The 20,421-nt window shown below is 36.2% G+C and overlaps 2 protein-coding genes across 6 annotated transcripts; one reads left to right on the top strand and one right to left on the bottom strand.

Annotated features, from left to right (window-relative positions):
* Positions 1-1,955: 1,955 nt before the first annotated feature.
* On the bottom strand, positions 1,956-14,569 carry LOC104000336 (DNA polymerase eta). Of its 5 annotated transcripts, none has more exons than XM_009422348.3 (14): positions 14,399-14,569; positions 12,998-13,118; positions 12,797-12,908; positions 12,509-12,676; positions 11,926-12,090; positions 11,592-11,695; positions 11,264-11,383; positions 8,895-9,018; positions 7,037-7,150; positions 6,723-6,914; positions 4,913-5,018; positions 4,687-4,838; positions 2,816-2,927; positions 1,956-2,733 (listed from the first exon to the last, which is right to left on the bottom strand). In XM_009422348.3, exons 1-14 carry the CDS (start codon positions 14,472-14,474, stop codon positions 2,465-2,467), a joined length of 1,935 nt encoding a protein of 644 aa, XP_009420623.2. In that variant the 5' UTR covers positions 14,475-14,569; the 3' UTR covers positions 1,956-2,464. The 5 variants fall into 5 exon arrangements, with proteins under 5 accessions (XP_009420623.2, XP_065025886.1, XP_018674331.2 ...); XM_065169814.1 differs by having other exon boundaries at positions 12,542-12,676; XM_018818786.2 differs by having other exon boundaries at positions 12,797-12,938; positions 13,050-13,118; positions 14,399-14,469.
* A 2,857-nt stretch (positions 14,570-17,426) lies between these two features.
* Positions 17,427-19,894, top strand: LOC104000338 (L-type lectin-domain containing receptor kinase IX.1-like). Its single transcript, XM_009422352.3, has 2 exons — positions 17,427-17,556; positions 17,650-19,894. The coding sequence occupies exon 2, from the start codon at positions 17,724-17,726 to the stop codon at positions 19,737-19,739; it is 2,016 nt and encodes a 671-aa protein (XP_009420627.2). The 5' UTR covers positions 17,427-17,556; positions 17,650-17,723; the 3' UTR covers positions 19,740-19,894.
* The last annotated feature ends 527 nt before the right edge of the window (positions 19,895-20,421 follow it).

The raw sequence follows: 20,421 nt of genomic DNA, 5'->3' as shown, positions 1-20,421 counted from the left end.
CTGAAAACTTTCTGTGGAAGATGGAGATCAAACTAAGCATGCTGAATTATTACAATAAGCTCACTCTTCTGATAGGAACTAAAGTGATTGATATCAGTTTCCTAGAAAGATTCATCACCATCAAAACAACAATTTCAGAGCATGTGCTTGGCATCAAAAGCAGCATCAGCCAACCTGAAACATTTGATTGTCCAACTTGGGACAATTTATCATTCTTTGTCTGCATTCCTTGTTCTTGGTAGCAGAGAACAACAACTTGGGATAATCTCATCCTTATCAGCACAACCATATAATTCAGGAATCATATGATTCTTCAGAGTGGACTACAGGCTCATCAGATTTTTCCCAGACTTTTAAATCATGCAGCAATCCAAAAGTCCTCCTGTTTGCAGACTGTTGGGATTTGAGCATGACAGATTCCTTGAAGATGACCTTCCAATCTGAGATGAAGCCGAGAATCCAGAGAGCACCACACTATGTTGTTTTGGGCTGTACCAGAGATGAAGCTGCTGCTACTGTTGCTGCATCATCAGGAATAGGTATGAAGACTATTTTACAGCACAGATCAGTAGTAGGAAATAAAGCTTCTTAAGTAGTCCTGCAAAATAAACAAAGAAGGAAGAATATTCCATGAATAAACAGTAGTATTTTTTTATAATGCATTATGCACCTCCACTAGATTATTATCATTATTTTCCTTCTTTCTCACAAAAGATATGTAGATCATAGACTAGATTTGAAAGAAAAAGAGGAAACTGGACCCTGCCACTACTAACATCTCTTTCTGATGGAAGCATGAGGGATACAACAACAAAGAAGGAAGAATAAAAACAGTGGAGGATAAGACAATAAGTAGGCATCTTGAGAACAACCAAACTTGCATGGGTGGGTAAGGTCAACATCTTTGCCTATTGTTGTTACTCTTGTGGTCACTCAAAATGAGTGAGATTGATTCATATCAGTGAGCCAAGTTCATATTCCACCTCTATGTCTTTGGCACACCATTTTGGAAGAAGAACCATGTGTTTCTGAAATGACTGAACTATCTATGTAGGCTTAAATGCTCTCCAACATTTTTATGAGATGCACAAACCCAATATCCAATACACACAAAACATTTAGGCACTGGGAGGGGGGGGGGCCTGGGGAATTACTCCACATGCTTGAGAACATCATCCTCCTCTTCCATAACCTTAATTTACTTCAACAACAATGGACATTATAATTGATACAATCTAGGCCATCATGCATGCCATTTCTACAAGAAGGAAACCCATGCATATGATGACAAGTTACTTCAGCCGAAACAATGGACATTATATACTCAGGTCTTTGGAATGAGTACATGTGCTAAAGTCATCACAACTGTGTAGCTCATAATCTATCTAATTTTGGAAGAACTAGAGGGTTCTCTAGAGAGTTGGGGAATCTGACCCCATGGATTTTGCTGATGTAATAGCTAATCAGGGGTGAATGAATGTAAGGTTTTTTATTCAAAAAATGATAAATAAGTGGGTGTTATTTCTTTTAGAGAAGAAAATTCTAAACCAGATCCCTTTTCCTTCAACTTTTATCTCATTGGAGGGGTTGCAAAAGATCTAGTAATTACATGTTTTTGCATTCATCCTGAGGTGTAGATTTTAATTATTTTTCACATGTGTCACCATTATTTTTTTCTATTAAGACATCTAGTGCTGCATGCTCCTCTTCAGATGCAATATAGTTTGTGTTTCTAAACTCACCTTGATTGAAAGCTGCTGAGAAACAACTTCTCCCTCATGTATCACAAAGCAAAGTTATTACCTGTTGAGGCTTCACTTGTATGATCTCTATCATTTCCCTGATCCTTTCTCTTACATCTAAACCCACAAAAAGCATGCAGCAAAGATCATCACTTTGATATACAGAAAACAGGACAAGCTCATTTGGAAATCATAGTTATCAAGGGGGCAAGGTTATTACAGACACATCAAAGAACAATTTCCATTATAGGGAGTCATTAAAAACAAAAGAACCATACCAATAGCATAAGAACTCAAAAGAATTTTTACAAAAGAAAAAAATTACACACTACAAACATAGACTCAAACATGATGAATACACAGGCCACAAGGCTGGTAGCTGACCTGGAACTGTTCAGTTCAATTTCCAAGCATAAACATGACTTGCTCAAGCATTAGCTTAATCTATGAAATACTAATCTAAGTTGTGATACCAGTAAATGATGCTTTCATATGCAAGGAATTGATCTTTGGATTCTCACAGTTACTGAAGTCACAAAAAGAGAACTTGATAGCTGCTGTGATGCTGTAGTATTTGATGTATCTTTCTTGAACCCAGTTGGTGAATAGCTATTTGGCAGTTGATTTTATGTCCAACTGGATCGGAAGGTTACATCTGGTTGTCTAATAGAATGTCATTTTCCTGCTTCCCAGTTCTGATTTGTCTAAAGCAACAAGCCTCCTTATCCCTTCTTTACCGGTGAGAAATAGTGAACGATAGTGGAACCTTTTCTAGATGTATTTGCACGTTTAGGTGGATGAAACCATTCTCGGATTTCTCTTTGTATTTCCATAGGTAACTCATCTAGAACAGATGGATCGATATTTTCCATGTTGATTCCCCATGTATATCCATTCCGAGTCTGGTTGTGATGACCATCACTGTCAATGCGATCCTCTGAAAATCCTACTTGTTCATCTATTTGTTCAAGATCTGAATGTTCCTCACATTCTACATGAGGAAGATAACAGCTTATAATTATGCAAGAATCACAAAACAACAGATAACAGGTTTGAAAATGGTGTCCCATTACCAGGAAATGATGACGAAGATGCCTGATCCAGAGAAGATCTTTCACAAGCTTGGTTCATGGTATGAAAAGAAGAATTACTGCTTTGAAAGAACTTTAAGATAGAAGATTTCCGCTGGCAATTCCAGAAACAGGACATCAGATGCAGCCAAGGACCATACAAACAATGCATCTTAGATTACATACTTCCAGAAATTTCATGTAATTCATTCTATGTTGTAAATTTGGTTTATAAGAAACTATGCAAATATTGTGTTGCAACTCACATTCAGAAAAGAAACAAAAGATAAGCATAGAAGTTTGAAGATAACGATATGCTGTATTAAAGGACACTATGTCACCAAGTTTCTAGTTGTACTACATGTTCTATAATATATATCCTTAAAAATGAAAAAAAAAATCCTAGCTCATGCTCAACAGGTCTGGAAGCTTCATCTAAAATAGCTCCTCCATTATCAGTCACAGGACCTTCATATTGCAAAAGTAAGTACACAGGGACTCCATAGTCAATAATGTGCAGATTTGCAAATCATTAGGATGATTTTGAGTCAGCATAAGAACCAAAAATTTTAGATAGCTAATAAAAATCAGAAACAAAGCTTTTAAAAGGGTTATTGTGGGGTGCCCAAGAAAAAATCTGTTGTTCAGATTTTTGTTGCAGCCAACCAACAATTTCTGATGTCCCAAAATTCTTCAAGTGATATGCATATATTTTAAGTCCAAGACATGGTTCTAGGTAGATATGCTGCTTCAAACAAAGAATAAGCTCTTGTTGTTGTATAGATCAACTAGCTGCTATATCTAATTGTTTTCTTGTGTTCATGGTTACCAACAGCAATTTACCAGGCTGCTTATGCTAGTGCCTAATCAACAAACAGGCTTCTGACATTACCATGTAATTGCATGGACCAATATACAAATATAAAATCATGCAAAGAACCATTATGTATCACTAGTACATATAAATGTGAATGCATATAATTAAATATGAAAATATTAAATAAATTCATGCATGCAACAAAATATATAGATAGCTTGTTTTGAGATATATATGGTGCATGATTAATCTTGCTTTTTGAGTGTATATACTTTTATGAACTATAATGCCTCTTCCAAATTGCTTCAGATATCAATATTCCTATAGAAAGTTATAATACACTAAAATAGAGAATATAAAAATCAGAAGGGAGCACTTACTGCATCTACAAATTAGTTACCAAAAAGGATCAGAAAACCTACTTTTTTTCTTGAAATTGACCTAGGGCCTCACCTAGGTGCCTGGGTGTTGCCTGGGCTTTATGATATTGAAGGTCAACCCACCTCGGCTTCTTGACAACTATGATTGGACCAATGCCCAGTGGTGCAGAAAAGACACTTGCGACCATTTTTGAGTTTCCAATGTTCCAGTTTGAAACATCAAACTTAGAGCTTAGAGGAACTTTTAATTTACATGGGAATAACCTAGCTTCTGTCTCAAAATGTGGATGACTATGGCTACTAAAGTCCACAACACTTTCGAGTTTGGACAGGAAAAATTTAGACAGACTCTTTCTACCATATTAAAACATAAAACAAAATTTTGATAGCCAGATCTTATTCTGCAGACATCTTTCAAGAATTTCCTTCTGACCAACAGGACAAAGAAGAATACAAACTTATACTATTTAGCATGATGAGTCAAAACACAATGCTGCATGGTTGGCATATAATAATAACAGTCATGCCCTTTGAATCTGTTCAAATGATAAGGGCATGGCTATCAAAGTTCCACATCAACCGTAAAAGATCTTCGTGATTCACCTACCATGTAAAATACCACTTTTTATATAAAAATTAGATAGTCTTGTTAAACACAATTGGATATGTCAACATACCACATCTTTTGTCTTTCCAACCGATGAGCCTATTCTCTTTAGAGGTTTGGCTTGAAATATTGTGTCAATATCATTGCTAGCTGCTTCAGAAGCAAGTTCCTTATGTTTAACTTCTTCATCCATCACTGTACAACCTTTGCTTTGTACATCATCTGTGACATATCAACAGCAGATTAAAGAAAAAGAAAGACAACTGAAAAGAAGGATATGTGGGATTGAGTATGACCTGTAGAAGACAAGGGAAGACTTTCTTTGTGAAATTCACCAGCATCACTTAATGAAGTGGAAGAAGGAATTTTGCCTTGGAGAAATTTCAGAATTGAACATGTTCCCTATCAAAGGAAAAATGGAAAAATAAACAGCCAAATCCTGATGCACAACATTTAATTTTTAATTTAATGTTCTTTTCAGTGAATTAGCCATGCTAATACCAAACACCAAGTACTTCAATTATTCAAGTAGTTCCATAAGAGAATGCTGGATAAAATATCTCCAATTAACATCATCCATAGAATCTACATACTAAATCTGATGCATAATGAACAGTAACAAAAGAACAAGTTATTGAACCAATGAACAGAACATACACAAAGATGATACAGGAAACCACCTCTACAGTGTTGTTAAGCAGATGTACCAAAAAATTGATAAGCTACACATTGTTTCTATAGCATCTCAAAACAATAATTTGCAATTGTCAAAGTAACATCTTTCAAGAAGATGGATTGACTGCAGATGCCCAGTCGAGGATAATTTTTTTATATACCAGGTGGAGGTGTAAAATCTGCAGACAACACCTAAATAAACCACTCCTAAAAGTCAATCCCAGAAATCTCTAGAACATTGGAGAATACATGATTGTTTCTGCCTTGCAACCATGTCTCACAAACTTGGTGATGTCCTTGGCAAAAGAGGAACTCCCTTTTTTAATTCATACTTGGTTAAGCCTTTTGAAGATAGAACGTCATAATCAGTAGGAGCTGGTGCAGTCAGAATGGGTGGTAGGCTTTAGAAGTTCCTTTATTTAACTTTCAGTTTATGCATGCAGAAAGAGCAAGATACAACAAACAAAAGACTTAAATAGGATAATGTGTGTGAGATACATACGTACAAATGATAATATGAGGAGCAAAAATAAGAGCCTACTAGCCATAAAAGGCGTTCCAATTCACTGATAAAGTTCAATCACAAAACTAAGCATTTCCTGCTAATCCCTTATAGAAGCATAGTTGTTTTCCAAGCTACTACAGGACTTCTATAACAAATTTGGAAGAAACCTAACCTGCCACTAGCATTTTTTTTAGGAATCAAATCCTCGTAATGACTCTATTGGAAAGAGGCAACGGACAAAGTATTCATCCTTATACTATGTCTTTAGCCATCGAAGGACTCCATCTGAGATAAGGACAAATACACACTACACATGGCTAACAAAACCCTGTGGATTCCAAGCTGAGTCATACTTAGCCTGTCCTTTCCCAAACTTGATGCACATCCAACAAACTGATTGTAATGGGATACAATAAATCCAATTCAAAACAGTCACAAAATTGAACTGCTCAAACCCCCTTACAAAACAATTAAAAAATAAATAAATAAATAGCTCAGCTAAAGGTAATAAAAGATATAAAAACAAATGGGGTTAATTAGACATGACATCAAGCTTTTAGGTCAGAAAGCACGAATGCTATTTTCTTGTGAAAAATCATATCGACATGACATATTGGAATGAAATGATCCCAGATCTTGATCTTCAGAACATAACAATGTGTTTATCAATTATCAATTATCAACCATCGAGCTGCATCATTAATCTTTAATATGACCTTGAGACTGGAATCAACATAAAACACAATCTAGGTCGATGAAGCACTTTCAATATGATGAGCAATTACATGAATATTCTGGCCCCAGAAGTAGCAGTCTCAACTAAGCAAAAAGACAATAGTAAGTGATATTGTGATCACAATATCACATCATGCAAGAATGACAAACTGACAATATGAAATGTTAGAATATAGATGCTACAGGCTTACTTGTGGTAAATCTGATATTTTACTTGCTGCAATGGAAAGAGATGTTATTCCCCAACCAACGTGTTGGGAACCCAAAAAATCACGAAGACCAGAATCAAATAATTTCACTGCATCTTCTTGGATTTTTGTAGTTCCATAGCGTAAGGGACAGGATTTTGATGGAAATTTCCTTTGGGGTTCCATATCATTTTCCTAAAGAACACACATAAAAATAAATGACTAATTAATTGTCTCTAGAGAAGTATGCATGCATGCACATTTATGCAGAAAGCACAATCTACAAGGACAACCAAGTAAATGCTTCAATAAGGTACCTTGAATGCCCTAGCATGTAATGTCAGCGTATGTGCAATGCGCCTGTTCTGATCCAAGTCAGACTGAATACGTTCGCTTAGTTCATCACACAATTGATTGACCCAGTTTTCAACCTATGTCAACTCCAGGATAAGAAGGAAAAGAAACAGAACAGTTATGAAAAGTGAACAATTTTCTGTGTCACCATCACTCCAGGATAAGAAGGAAAAGAAACAGAAGAGTTATGAAAAGTGAACAATTTTCTGTGTCACAACACCTGGACATCTTGGTAAACCAGTCAACATAAAGGACCAATTAGATAATAGTAATGTCAATTAAACATCAGCTCTATTGATATGACACGAGATTATTTTAACCACAGAACATACATAACACTGTCATATTACAGTGACATGAAACACAACTCTATGTAGCCAGGGTGGATGAGTTACTACCACAGGGTTATCTTTGTCATATTTAATGAAATGATTGTGTTAGAGAGATTTCTATTTGCAATACTTTTTTTGTTTTTTACGACCCTACATTAGGAACTTTGAATATTCCTAAGTTATCCCTTTGTACATAGATATGCATGCCCTCAATTTATAACTTAATTCCAATAAAATCTTTTCACTCCTTACCTACAACCCCTTTTCTTCACCTTTTTTTCTTTCTTCTTCTTCTTCTCCTCCTCCTCTTGATCGCTAGAGGTGATGTAAAATGACAAAAAAAAGACAGATACTGAAATGGGATGAACTGAAGATCAAAGAGGAGGTGAGAAATAATTTTTTATATTTATTACAATGATTTAACGTTTTTAGGGTTATGTACATTCTGTAATAGCTCAGAAGGCACCATCTTCTAGGTTAGTTGCATTAACCCAGAAGATATCATGTTCCGAGCCTTTGCAAATTGCCCAGTAGGATGCGCACGCGATGGGGAGAGCCGGTTGCAGTAGTGTACACAGGCGAGAGCTATGGGGAAAGAAAAAAAAAAAGAGAAGGATAAAAATAGAATTATAGGGGTTGTAAATAGTAAAATATTATTTTATTAATTTTTTAAGGGATTGTGAATAGTAAGGGAGCTCTAAATAGTAAGCTCCTTGTGTTAGGCTCCTAAACAAACACTTCCACTCAAAAGAGTGCATTTTCATAATTATTATTCACAAAAGAAAAAGTAATCAAGAAAGAATGGAATACATGCATAATACCTATGGTTGCACGATTACTAATAAAATATTAGATAGAAGCAGTAGATCTCGACTCCTTGGTGTTGGCCACATGGATTTTTCTGTATCACTGAGCTCTTTTTAGGGAAATCATAGACATCTTAAGAGATGTATGAAATAAGACCATGGCACAAACTACAAACTGTGTATGGCAAGACAAGATCTTGACAATTGGTCAATCAGCTGAATATACTCATGATCTTACATGGAAAGGAAACTTCCCAACAGGAAGCTGAATGGGTGGGTATCTTAGAATACATATGTACTGAAAGAATGAAATCAATAGAAGGAAGGGAAAAGTAATTTGCATCGTGTTAGAACTTTATGTATGAAGAAACTAAAACCCTGTCAAGAAAACCAAAGCATCTATAAATTATCCTGTCTGCTACGTGATATCAAATAAATCAAACTGGAATTGTAACTGCAGAGAACTTTCTGGAGGACTCTAATTCCCCATAATAAAAGGAAGCACATAAACCACAAATTCATGTTTAAAGCAACATAGGAGGAATTCAAAAAGTGAAGAAGGCTCCTATATAAGTAAAAAATGCAAGTTGCAAGTCACTATAGGCCAAACAAAGACATGCTTTTACAACTAAATAGATGCAGGCATTAAGTATTTCATTTTGGATGATCAAGAGAATACATACAGAGGCAATGGTTTTCAATGCTTGTGGTCCTGGAAATGTCTTTCCACAACCATGGCTTTTTGGTAGAAGACGGTCCACAACTGCATCCCCACTAATACCTCTTGAAATATTCCACAACCATGTGCTAGAATTGGAAGAAGAAAAAGTTAAGATGCAGCGATAGCAAAATTAAACTAACATAAAGGTGGATATGACTCTTAAAGGGATTAATAACAAAAATAACCTTTTTCTTATATACAACAATCTGAACAGTCGAATCTATCAGTATAAAATCATTTGCAAGTTACAATATCATAATATCATATGTATTTGTTGCCACATCAAAGCATTTTTTGCTCAAGGTTCAGTTGTCATTATATTTAATGTATGTCACTATGTCCTCGTACTTCTAACCCAGACATGAAGTAGAAAAGTATATCACAGAAGTACATGAAAAATTGTCCAGACTTTAGACTACTTTCAAGCAAGGAATCAAATACCAGCTGGTACAATATGCATTGATCAGTATTTATCAATCAGACCATATAGGTCGGTACTGGCTGGTATTTATTTTTTTATTGTTTTTCTCTGTGGATCCGTATACCGTCTGACACACCACTATTGCACTAGTATGGCTGATTACGGTAACCAGCACCAGTTCAACATTTAATTCCTAGATTTCAAAAACCAGGACCATAAGTGGCCCAAGAAAATGCATGTAGTTAAGTCCAAATGTTATTACGTTCTCCACCTAGCCTTAAGGAATAGGATATTAGATGCATATGTCATAATACTATATTCATATTAGCAGAATATGTGTTTCATATAATGCGACAATATGTGTATCTAAAACATGTCATTTGTTGTTTCAGAGAACTCATCATAATAACCTAGAATCTAACATAGAATGGCTAGATAGAAATAGCCATACATAAATGCAAAGCACATTCAGACGTCATTTATAACAATCAAAGGCCTACAAAAAGGACTAAGCAAATATTACTTGCCCCTATATGGAGTATCTAGGATTTCTTTCATGCACATCTTACGTGGGCCTTATGATCTTGGGTAGTCATATAAAAACAAATAACCTAAACAACATCTTCAGGCTAGTTCTTTTAAAAAAGATCCACATCATTACAAAAAAATATTTCAATTGTAGTCCACATCCATATTTGCTAGTTACCACTATTGTTCAAAATTTTCAGATCCAATATTCTGGTCATGGTTTGGGGGGCTCATAAGAGTTAGATTATAGTAGTTGAAGAGTATAATTAAGGATGTTACGACTAAGTAGGGAGAGATATGTTATGTCAAGTTTATGGAAGCAATCCCCCAGAATGTGAACAAGAAAGACTTCATAATAAAAAGAACGAACCAAAAAGGATTTTTTTTAATATGATTAGGCCTTAAGAACAACATTTTGATTCATTAGCTTTTTTGAGCTGATACTTGATAAATAATATTTGGTATGAGATTTTGCTTCATGTATGTATTTCGCATATAAAAAAGTAGTGAACAAAAGCCCGCCAGTAGGAAGATCAGTTACCATAGATATTTGATAAAAAAATGTGTGTGACAATAAAATTCATGCAAGATAGTCTGTGAAAACTCTAATAATGCATTATATCTTGTCAAGATATTATCAAATTGGTTTAAGTTACTTGTCGTTTCCATAGCAAATGGTTGTGTTTTTCAACAAAATTAAGCTAGCAAAAAAATCCAAATGCTGCCATTGTATAGCACAATTTTTCCATGCTAACCCTGGTCAGTGTCTTTACGCTGAAGCAGTCAATAAAAGAGAACTATGGCTGCTGACCTGCTGCATAATGATAAATGGATGTGCAAGTGCAACATATGAAAAGATCAAATTAAGCAATCAATGACGATAAAAAATGAATAATCAGTCTATGTTATATATGAACATTGCACATGTGTCATGATAACTAAAATCATTATCACTTCCAAAACTTTCAAGATCAAACAGATTAGTATGAATCTTATAAGAATTATATCTTGAGGTATTAGTTGAAAGAGTGAGTGAACTGGAGATTCAGGTCAGTGCATCCATTGTATTGTTCTTGTTGGCCGGTTTTTGCTTGTGACATTAACACAGCTAAAGATCTGTATTCTATTTTCAGCTAGCTTATGTAATTTTAAAGATAGATAACTGCATTTGCTTTAAATTTTAGAATTTAACAATTGCATCATAAACTCAATATAATTGTACAGATTAATTTTTTTTATTTTAAGGATGATAGATTTTAACTGTTAAAAGCAATCATGAGAGAATACAAGTTACCAAAATTCCCTAATCAGAAAGCAAAATTAATAGCTAACCAAAACAAGGTTAATATATTTGAAAAGTAAAACAAAAAGTGTGACTTTACCCTGTATTAACACCATAATGTTCTTGCAACTTCTCTTGACTGAATTGTAGCAAATCACCAACATTATTCACTCCAAGATCAGCTTGTAGGGAGCTTCCAAGCTTCCCGCCAAGTTGTTTCCTGCAAGATTGTGCCATTTCAGCGACAGCAACTTGAACATTACCAAAATACAAAAAACTGTAAATATTACATCATAAAAATAAAATGAGAAAAGCTGTCACACATTTCTGAATATTAATAATTAAAATGATGCTATTTAAAATTGAAAAGAAGTCTGGCAAAGGACAACCAAAATAAATCATGCAGAGAAACTACAGCAAACTATTACATTTTCTTCACGGGCAACGATGCTAGCAGATCTTTAACTGATGAGAATGGAACAACAGTTTGTTGCGCAGGCTTATGCATAGCACTTGCGAGTTTGGCTAACATCTGCCATGAGTACTAGACATAAGTTCAAGAGCAAATGGTGACGCATGTGAAACGTTAGTGAGCTTCTAACTTAATTGAAAGCACTGAGATCTAGCTTAATACTAGAAGAAAACTGGAAGCTTTAAATTATTGATAAGTCAATTCATAATTTCATTCCTGTTATTGCATTCTGAGAAATAGGTGAAGGAAGATCAGCAGCAACTTTCTCCCCTTATGCTTTTGTTGGCTACCTTGTTATGAGCAATGCCAGCAGAACAAGTGAATTTTGTTTCATATAGAACTTTCATGCGAAGTTGTGCCACAATAATAGCTCCACAAGCTAATAACTTGTCCTGATGATCAGCATCACTTCGACGGAGCCATTCTCTGACATTCTCTTCTCTTTCATTACCTTCCTGAAGAAGACCAAAGCCCAAGATCATACCCAGGGTGAGAGATCAACTTCAAGATGGAAGAGAACTGAAACATGAAGTGTAATCTTACGAAAATAAAACGAAAGAAACTAGAGAACAATAAAAATAAAGTTTAATTAATGAAATATTTAAGGAATTGAAGTGCCAATATGCCCGTAAGCACATGCCAGCAAAGTATCAATAGGATGGGCACCGTACACTAGTTTCACCATTTCTTTTTTTAGAATCAAGTGTTAAGTGCATGCCAATACTCACGTTTAGCACAGAGCCCATGTAAGTTGGCATGTGACACCCGCTCACTAAGAAACTAATATTTTATCTAATACATCATATAGTGAAAAGTATTCATATCCATGTAGCAAAAGAGAGAATGAAGATGAACTAGTCAGCAGTATCTTACAACATGAAGACCTAAAACATGTGACTTCAGAACCTCTTCATCAATTTCTTCTAGCACCTCAGGTGGAGTTTCTGAGAGCATCATCTCAGCAGCATCGGTGAGGTCAAGATAAACTTCATCAATTGATGCTCGCTCACATCGTCCTTTAGTTGCAAGTATGGAAACAACCTATACACTCAGAATCCACCAAAGACTTAACGTTGGATGACTTAACAATAAGCACAAAAAGCATCTTGCTAATCGAAATGATAGTCATGTCAGACTAAGCATATTACTCTTTGAACAAACCTCAGAGCCAGCATTTCGGTATAAATTTAAATCAGCTTTACCACGGGCAACAGGAACTTGAATTAATTGAATATTTGGACAAATTCTTTTGGCCTCATCTCCTCGCATAGAACTGAAGATCTTGATTAATTATAACTTTTAACTGAAAAATAAAGAATGAAAGTGATATATTATTACAATTGAAATAAATAATAAACTAACCGCTTCACACCAAATTTTCGAGCTTCATAACCAACTGCAATCAGGCCCCCACCTTTCCATGAGTTATATTGTACCACAGCAGTTGGCAAACCCCTCAACTCTGGATTCTTGCGTTGTTCCACTACAAAAAAAATGTACGAAATCTTGTCATCTTCTTTTTAGTAAGTAAAATTTATCATCTTAATGATATTATATAATTATATATATGTATATATATATATATACCTGTACACATTTGCTACATATCTTATTTTCTGATCAATGACAAACATAATGCTTTTATATATGACTAACCTAGGTCCCGAACAGTCAAATTATTTATATAAAAAGTAGGATGATGTATTGATCTATTATACACACTGTGTAAATATTGGCCACACAGTGGTAACTTCTATTTCATACACGCTGTCCACCATAACCTCAAATTAAGAAAGCAAAAAAACTTTGCTCTAATCATAAGCAACAAGAGCCAAGAGCAGTGTAAAAATAGCTTCTCAAAACAAGTAGCTTATTGGTCGTAAATGCAACCCAACATAGTGTATATCACTTAGTGGTTAGTATGTTTGTCTTTTCCAGTAAATTCTACATCTTATAGGAAGCTTGCAGTAACAAAATAATATTTTTTTTAAAAGGAAAATTATATCAAGAGGCTATTTAGTAACATGTTTCATTGTGTGATATGCCACTTTACGGGAGTTTTAAAAATATATATAAAGAAAGGGAGCCTAAATCAGGTCCAGCTTGTAACCTAAATCAGCACAACCAAAAGCATTTAACACCTCGTAGAAAACAGCAGAAAACTGGGTGCAATGATGACAAATTTGGCAAACTTGGTTTTAACATAACAAACATTCTTTTTTGTTGTTTACCAAACTGTAAGGGAAAAAAAAAATCAGGAGTTCGACCATGACTATCAAACAAAGAATCCTCCATCTAAATTAAACCATTTAGAACTTAGTTATGGCTAAAATGACGCCCACATAATATGGTAAAACATAAATAATCGAAATTGACAGAAGTATCCTTCAAGAACCTAGATTTACGGAAACAGGAGATGCAACTGGAACAGAGATGTAAATCGGTAACCCAAATAACAAATATAAACCCCACTTGACTCGTATAACAACAAATTAATGAATTAAACGGAACGAAATTAAATAAGTTACACCGCTAAAGTGAAAGTTAGGGGTTCAAGAATCGACAACACAATTCGATTCTCAACTAACATATAATTTTTCACAAGATTGCGGCCACATGGCAAATTATTTATTATGGAGATGCAACTTGCAGAATCTGATTCCCAGATGAAACCAAGGTTTTGAGAAAAAGGGAAAGAAAAATGTCCACATTTGGCCTCGATCAAGTATGACGGTGGAGAAGAGCGAGAGAGCGGAGAAAGACCTTGGACGTAGAAGCAATCCATGTCGACGTGGGCGATCACGCGCGCGTTCTGCGGCTCCGGCCGGGCGATTGGCATCCTTCCCTCTCCCTCTCTCTCTCTCTCTCTCTCTCTCTCTCTCAATCGATCGATGGAACCATGAAATGGCTTGCCCTACTCCACTACCGACCTTTCCCTCCCAAACCCTTACCTCTAAACAAATAACACATATATTAATTAGCCTTTGCTTCCTAAACTTCAAATTAACTGCACCAATTAATTCTTCAGTTTTATTATTATTATTATTATTATTATTATTATTATTATTATTATTATTGACTTCATAAACACTAATTCATGTTACCATTACAATAAATGATGTTAATAAAAATTGATTGGACGATTATAGGATAATTTTTATCTTTTATTTCACCATATATCTTTTTATGAGTTTGATCTAATTATCCATGATGGGGTGAATCAATTTGGTAGACTTTAACTTATGCACCCTAAAACACTCAAATTATACTGGCAATATTTTTTAATTTATATTATATTATATATCATACTCACGCCTTAACTCAAACATTAGATCTCTCACTAATCCAATGGTACACTCATCAATCAAAATAATATCTAAGTTAGAATAACTTGATTAAACCTTTACATCTAGGATCAGTGGACATTTCTTCAAGGACTAAGTTCAAGACTAATTTGGACTTATCTGATGAGGAAACATCTATGGAATATAATTGGTTGTAATGTAACAATAGTACTAAACTTTACAGAAAAAAAATGTCATGAAGAGAGAGAGAGAATATTAAATGTAAAAGTTAAATTTATGTTAAAATATATATTTATTTAGATTACTCCTCATGTATTGCTGAACAAAATGAATATGATTTGACTTCACTATTTAGAGAATGATTTAGCAAATACTATCTAAAGTAATTTCTCAATTTTTCAGTATTTTTTTTAAAATAAAATTTTATTTTCAGAAATATCATTTTAGATGAAGATGAGCCTATTTTCATACATAAATAAGATATTATATTATTCATGATCTTCGAAAAGAATATATTTAATATAGTTGAGTTCTACATCTATTTAAAGTTTTTTTTTGAAGATTTTAGAATATTATATTTTATAATATTTAAAGTATATTTAAAAAAATACTTATGGGGGATAATAAAAAATTAATAATCAAGCATAATATCTGGAGATACCACATATTCATATATTTATGAATCTATTTATTTATTCTTTTCATTGTAACTAATAAAAATATATTTCTTGATCTTAACATCAAGTTTGTTTCTTTTTTAGTTGGATATAGCATGAAGAACCAAATAATTTGAAATATTTAATATTTGGTTTTTCACCAAACAATATCTCATATAGATGTTTCAAATTGATTAGACTAAAAGGAGTTTGATTAATAATATAAGTTACTCATGTCATATTTTTTGCTCATAATGTTTTTTATAATTTCTTTGCATGAAGTCAACGCTTATAAGTTTCCATAATATATCAAATATTTTCTTTTGTCTTGTCATTTTGTTATAGTACATTTGCACAAAAAGTTCTCTTTTCATGTTAGGAGTAAACTTCCCATCATTATTGATGCATAATATTTTTATTTTTTTCTTTTAAGAATACTTTCAATTGTTAACTTGAGCTTTTAATTATTTTTTTTAAATAATTTTTCATTCATAATAGGCCCAAGTAAACTTTATAAAATTATCAATAAAGAGAATATATAATAAGAATATGAATAAAATAGAGTTTGAGTAAGACCCATTGGATTGTTTAAACTCTTACAAAAAATTATACCTTAAAAAGAGATTTATCAAAATGTTACTGGTGTACTTTATCATAATATTCACAAACTTTATTACTACTAAAAATAGTAAGATTGAAAAGACCATTGATTTTTCTTTATTATAATATTTAATTTAAAAAATTTATATAACAAAGTCTAATATGTCAAATTGATGCACCATCATTCATTCCATTGACATAAGAGTTAAATGCTAACAAAATATATAAAATTTTAATTATTTTACTAGTATATATTATATCTATATTTAATTTTTTTATGTTGTGAAAAAAACTTAACTTCATTACGATAAAATATATATATATATATATATATATAATTTCTACCATCAATTGTCTTTACAGTAAAAAAAACTTTCTTTATGCTTGGAACATGATACACACTTTTTAATATAATATAATCATTATCTTTATTTGATATTTGATATGTTGTCTATCGTGATAATTATATCATCAATAAGATGATGAGTGAATTTGGTACAATCACTAATGAGCTGATGATCACATCCTAAATCAACTATTCATTTAATAATTTCAACTATAAAATATTTGCCCCAATCTTCATTAGTAGCATTGGAACAATTTTCTTTATTTACATGATAATTTTTTTCTTAGATAACTTGAACACTTGATCTTCTTTCGATTTATATCATTGTTCTAGCAGTATCATTTTTTTATCATTATCTTTTTTATTAAAAAATAATATCTTCATATTTCTTGGAGTATAAACTCTCCTAAGCCATTTGACAACTAAGATTTTTGAAAAGCAAACTCTACTAAGGATAATTGTTTTATTTTAGACCATAGAGAAGATGGTTTGCAGGTTCGATGAAGTGACATTGACTCGAACAAAGTTGACTTGGGAGACCTGTGATGTGTAAGGGAGTCCATAGATCTCATCACCATCCAACTTAGATTTATTATTCGACAGTCTGATGGCTTATGGGTTTTTATGACTACCATCGTTCTATTTGCATAGGGTGTGTTAGTCTTTTCGAACTAATAAATATATGTCCTAAAAACTTATATATATGGCCGGCACGGTGCTCACATATCAATGGATTCCTAATAATATGATAAGCATATTCAAGTCAAACAAGATCGAATACTATGCAGATGTAACATATTTAACGCATGCATAAGTAACTCGTGCCGAGGAAATAAATAATGGTTAAGATGTAGCAAAAGGAGTGGTTCTGACATTGCAGAAAAGATGTAAGCATACACAATACACAACATAAAGCATATTATTTTTTCTGGCCTGACATGAACAGGAAGAATACTTTTGCGACATGGAATGCCATTATGATGAAGCATCAAAAAAGAAGATTGGCACAGATGAGTGAGTCGAAGTCACCATCGAATCTTTTACAAGTGTTTTATTATGGTTGTTGTTGATTTTGCTGATACTTTGGTGGGCATTATTATTATGTAGGTGGAGGCTTCATTACCAGCTGTTGCAGAGATTGATCTCTTCGATCCTACTCCTGAACTGTTGTTCTTCAAGCCATGACGATGATGATGCAGAGATCGAGTGTTTTAGCTGTTCTCTGCTGCATGTGGACTGTGATGATCCCCGGTGCGTTCTCCCTCTCTTTCAACTTCTCCAGCTTCGACCAGGGCGTGTCATCGAAGCTCGAGTTCCAAGGGGACGCGTCGTTGCAGAACAAGGAGGTCAACCTCACGAGCTACCCCATGCTGTACAGCGTCGGCAGAGCCGTGTACCGGGAGCCGCTGCGCCTCTGGGATGCCGCCACCGGGGAGCTGGCTGATTTCACCACGCAGTTCTCCTTCGTCATCGACTCCTTCGAACCCGCGTCCACGCATGGCGACGGCCTCGCTTTCTTCCTCGCCTCGTATCCGACCTCCATTCCTGCCTACTCCAGAGGCGCCTTCCTCGGCCTCTTCGGCAACAGCTCTCTCGATGGTTCCACCGCCAGCACGGTGGCGGTCGAGTTCGACACCTTTCCGAATGCGTGGGATCCGCCCGCTGACCACGTCGGGATCGATGTCGACTCGATCAACTCGAGCGCCGTGGTGGAGTGGAGCAGCAGCCTCAGGAACGGCCGGCGGGCGAATGTATGGGTGAGCTACAACGCCAGCACTTACAACCTCAGCGTCTTCCTGACGTATGAAACGAACCCGGCTTTTCGCGCCGGCGATTCCAGCCTTCACTTCGTCGTTGATCTGCGAGATGTGCTGCCGGAGATGGTCGCGATCGGCTTCTCGGCGTCGACGGGCAACGCGACGGAGACGCACAGCCTGCTGTCATGGTCTTTCGACTCGACCCTGCAACCAAGGAGGAAGAAGAACCAGGTCTGCCTCAAGATCGGTTTGGCCATTGGAGTAGGCGTCTTGATGCTCGTGTCGGGGTTGGTATGGTTCGTGTTCTCCAAGAAGGCCTCCAGTGGGGGTCTGAAAGAAATAGACGACATCGAATGCGACGAGGCCATCGACGATGAGTTTGAGAGGGAGAGGGGGCCGCAGAGGTTTCCTTACGAGGAGTTGGCCTCTGCGACGAGGAATTTCTCCAAGGAGGGGAAGCTCGGGGAGGGAGGATTCGGATCGGTCTATAAAGGCTACCTGAAAGATCTGAAACTTGACGTCGCCATTAAAAGGGTCTCTCGGTGCTCGAAACAGGGGAGAAAGGAGTACGTCTCCGAGGTCAAGATCATAAGCCGGCTGCGGCATCGGAACCTGGTGCAGCTGGTGGGTTGGTGCCATGACCGCCGGGAATTCCTGCTCGTCTACGAGTTCATGCCCAATGGAAGCCTCGATTCCTATCTCTACTCCGCGAAGAAGAATCTCCAGTGGCCGGAGAGGCACAAGATCGCGCTGGGCTTGGCCGCTGCCCTGCTCTATCTTCACGAGGAGTGGGAGCAGTGCGTCGTGCACCGAGACGTGAAGCCCAGCAACGTCATGCTGGATTCCACGTTCAACGCCAAGCTCGGGGACTTCGGATTAGCTCGGCTCGTCGACCATGACAGCCACTCGCAGACGACGGTTTTGGCCGGCACCATGGGATACTTGGCCCCCGAGTGCATCACCACCGGCAAGGCCAGCAAAGAGTCCGACGTCTACAGCTTCGGCATCGTCGCGCTGGAGATCGCGTGCGGAAGAAGGCCGGTGGAGCCGAAGGAGCAGAAGAGCAAGGTGAGACTGGTCGAATGGGTGTGGGAGCTCTACGGACGGCGATCAATTCTCGAAGCAGCCGACGAGAAGCTACATGGCGACTTCGACGGGAAGCGGATGGAGTGCCTGATGGTGGTGGGGTTGTGGTGTGCTCATCCCGACTGTAGCCTGCGGCCCTCGATCAGACAAGCCATCAATGCGCTCAACCTGGAGACGCCACTGCCGATGCTGCCCCCAACGATGCCGGTGCCTATGTACTGTGCGCCGCCTGTGGACGTCTCCAGCTTCACCCAGGCTTCATCCATCACGTACTCCTCCTCGTACCTCACGAATTCTTCCAGCTCCACCCAAATGATCGCGGACACAATGAAGTCGCAGAGGATCGACATGTAATGAGCATGAATGCATATGATGCTTACTTCATGCATTTGTTTTCTGGTTTCCTGTTCTCCCCATTCTCCTTGTTTCCCTACTAAGAAGAAGAAGTAAACGCGTCCTGTGGATATATTGCTTGACATGAAACACTTTCTTCTTCTTCTTCTTCAAAACTAGTTTTCTTATGGTTTTCATTGCTCGAATGCCTATAAAAAATTGAGTTATAATGTCAAAGCAGTTCCTCACACTCCATATATATACACTGGTGATTGAATCCGTATCGGAAACATATTAGGTAAAGATGAGTAGGAGATGGGGAAGAAAGTGTGCAGCACTAATCTATTAAGAAGAAAGTGGCTTTTTGGGTTGAGATGCTTCTTGTTTGGATGGATAAAGAAGGTTGAGAGGGAGCTCATAAATTAGAAGATGTTTAGCTTTTGAGACATGAAGAACATGATTATCCACTTTGTGCAACTTAATGAAGATATAATCTTGCTTAAAAGTGCTCTTCAGTAAACTATATAAGAAGATTTTTTTCAAGTGTAGAAAAGATTGCTCCTAACCTTTCAGCATCAGAAGAGCTACTGACATTAACCTTTGCGGTTCATCCACTATGGATGGAGTCCCATCTACAAGCATGGAGGATAAAAGGAGAGGAATCAACGAAAGATGGGGAGCAAACAAGAGAATGCAAATGATT

The sequence above is a fragment of the Musa acuminata genome, chromosome BXJ3-10 (assembly GCF_036884655.1).
Source record: "Musa acuminata AAA Group cultivar baxijiao chromosome BXJ3-10, Cavendish_Baxijiao_AAA, whole genome shotgun sequence".
Classification (NCBI taxonomy): Eukaryota; Viridiplantae; Streptophyta; class Magnoliopsida; order Zingiberales; family Musaceae; genus Musa; species Musa acuminata.
This window is presented reverse-complemented; position numbering and strand designations above follow the sequence as displayed.

Excerpts from the sequence above, each read along its gene's own strand:
- LOC104000336 (XM_009422348.3), bottom strand. The coding sequence starts at position 14,474 with ATGCCAATCGCCCGGCCGGAGCCGCAGAACGCGCGCGTGATCGCCCAC. Across the intron at positions 12,677-12,796 it reads ACCGAAATGCTGGCTCTGAG|GTTGTTTCCATACTTGCAAC; the intron begins GTTTGTTCAAAG and ends CTGAGTGTATAG. Across the intron at positions 5,019-6,722 it reads AAATATCAGATTTACCACAA|GGAACATGTTCAATTCTGAA; the intron begins GTAAGCCTGTAG and ends TTCCTTTGATAG.
- LOC104000338 (XM_009422352.3), top strand. The coding sequence starts at position 17,724 with ATGACGATGATGATGCAGAGATCGAGTGTTTTAGCTGTTCTCTGCTGC.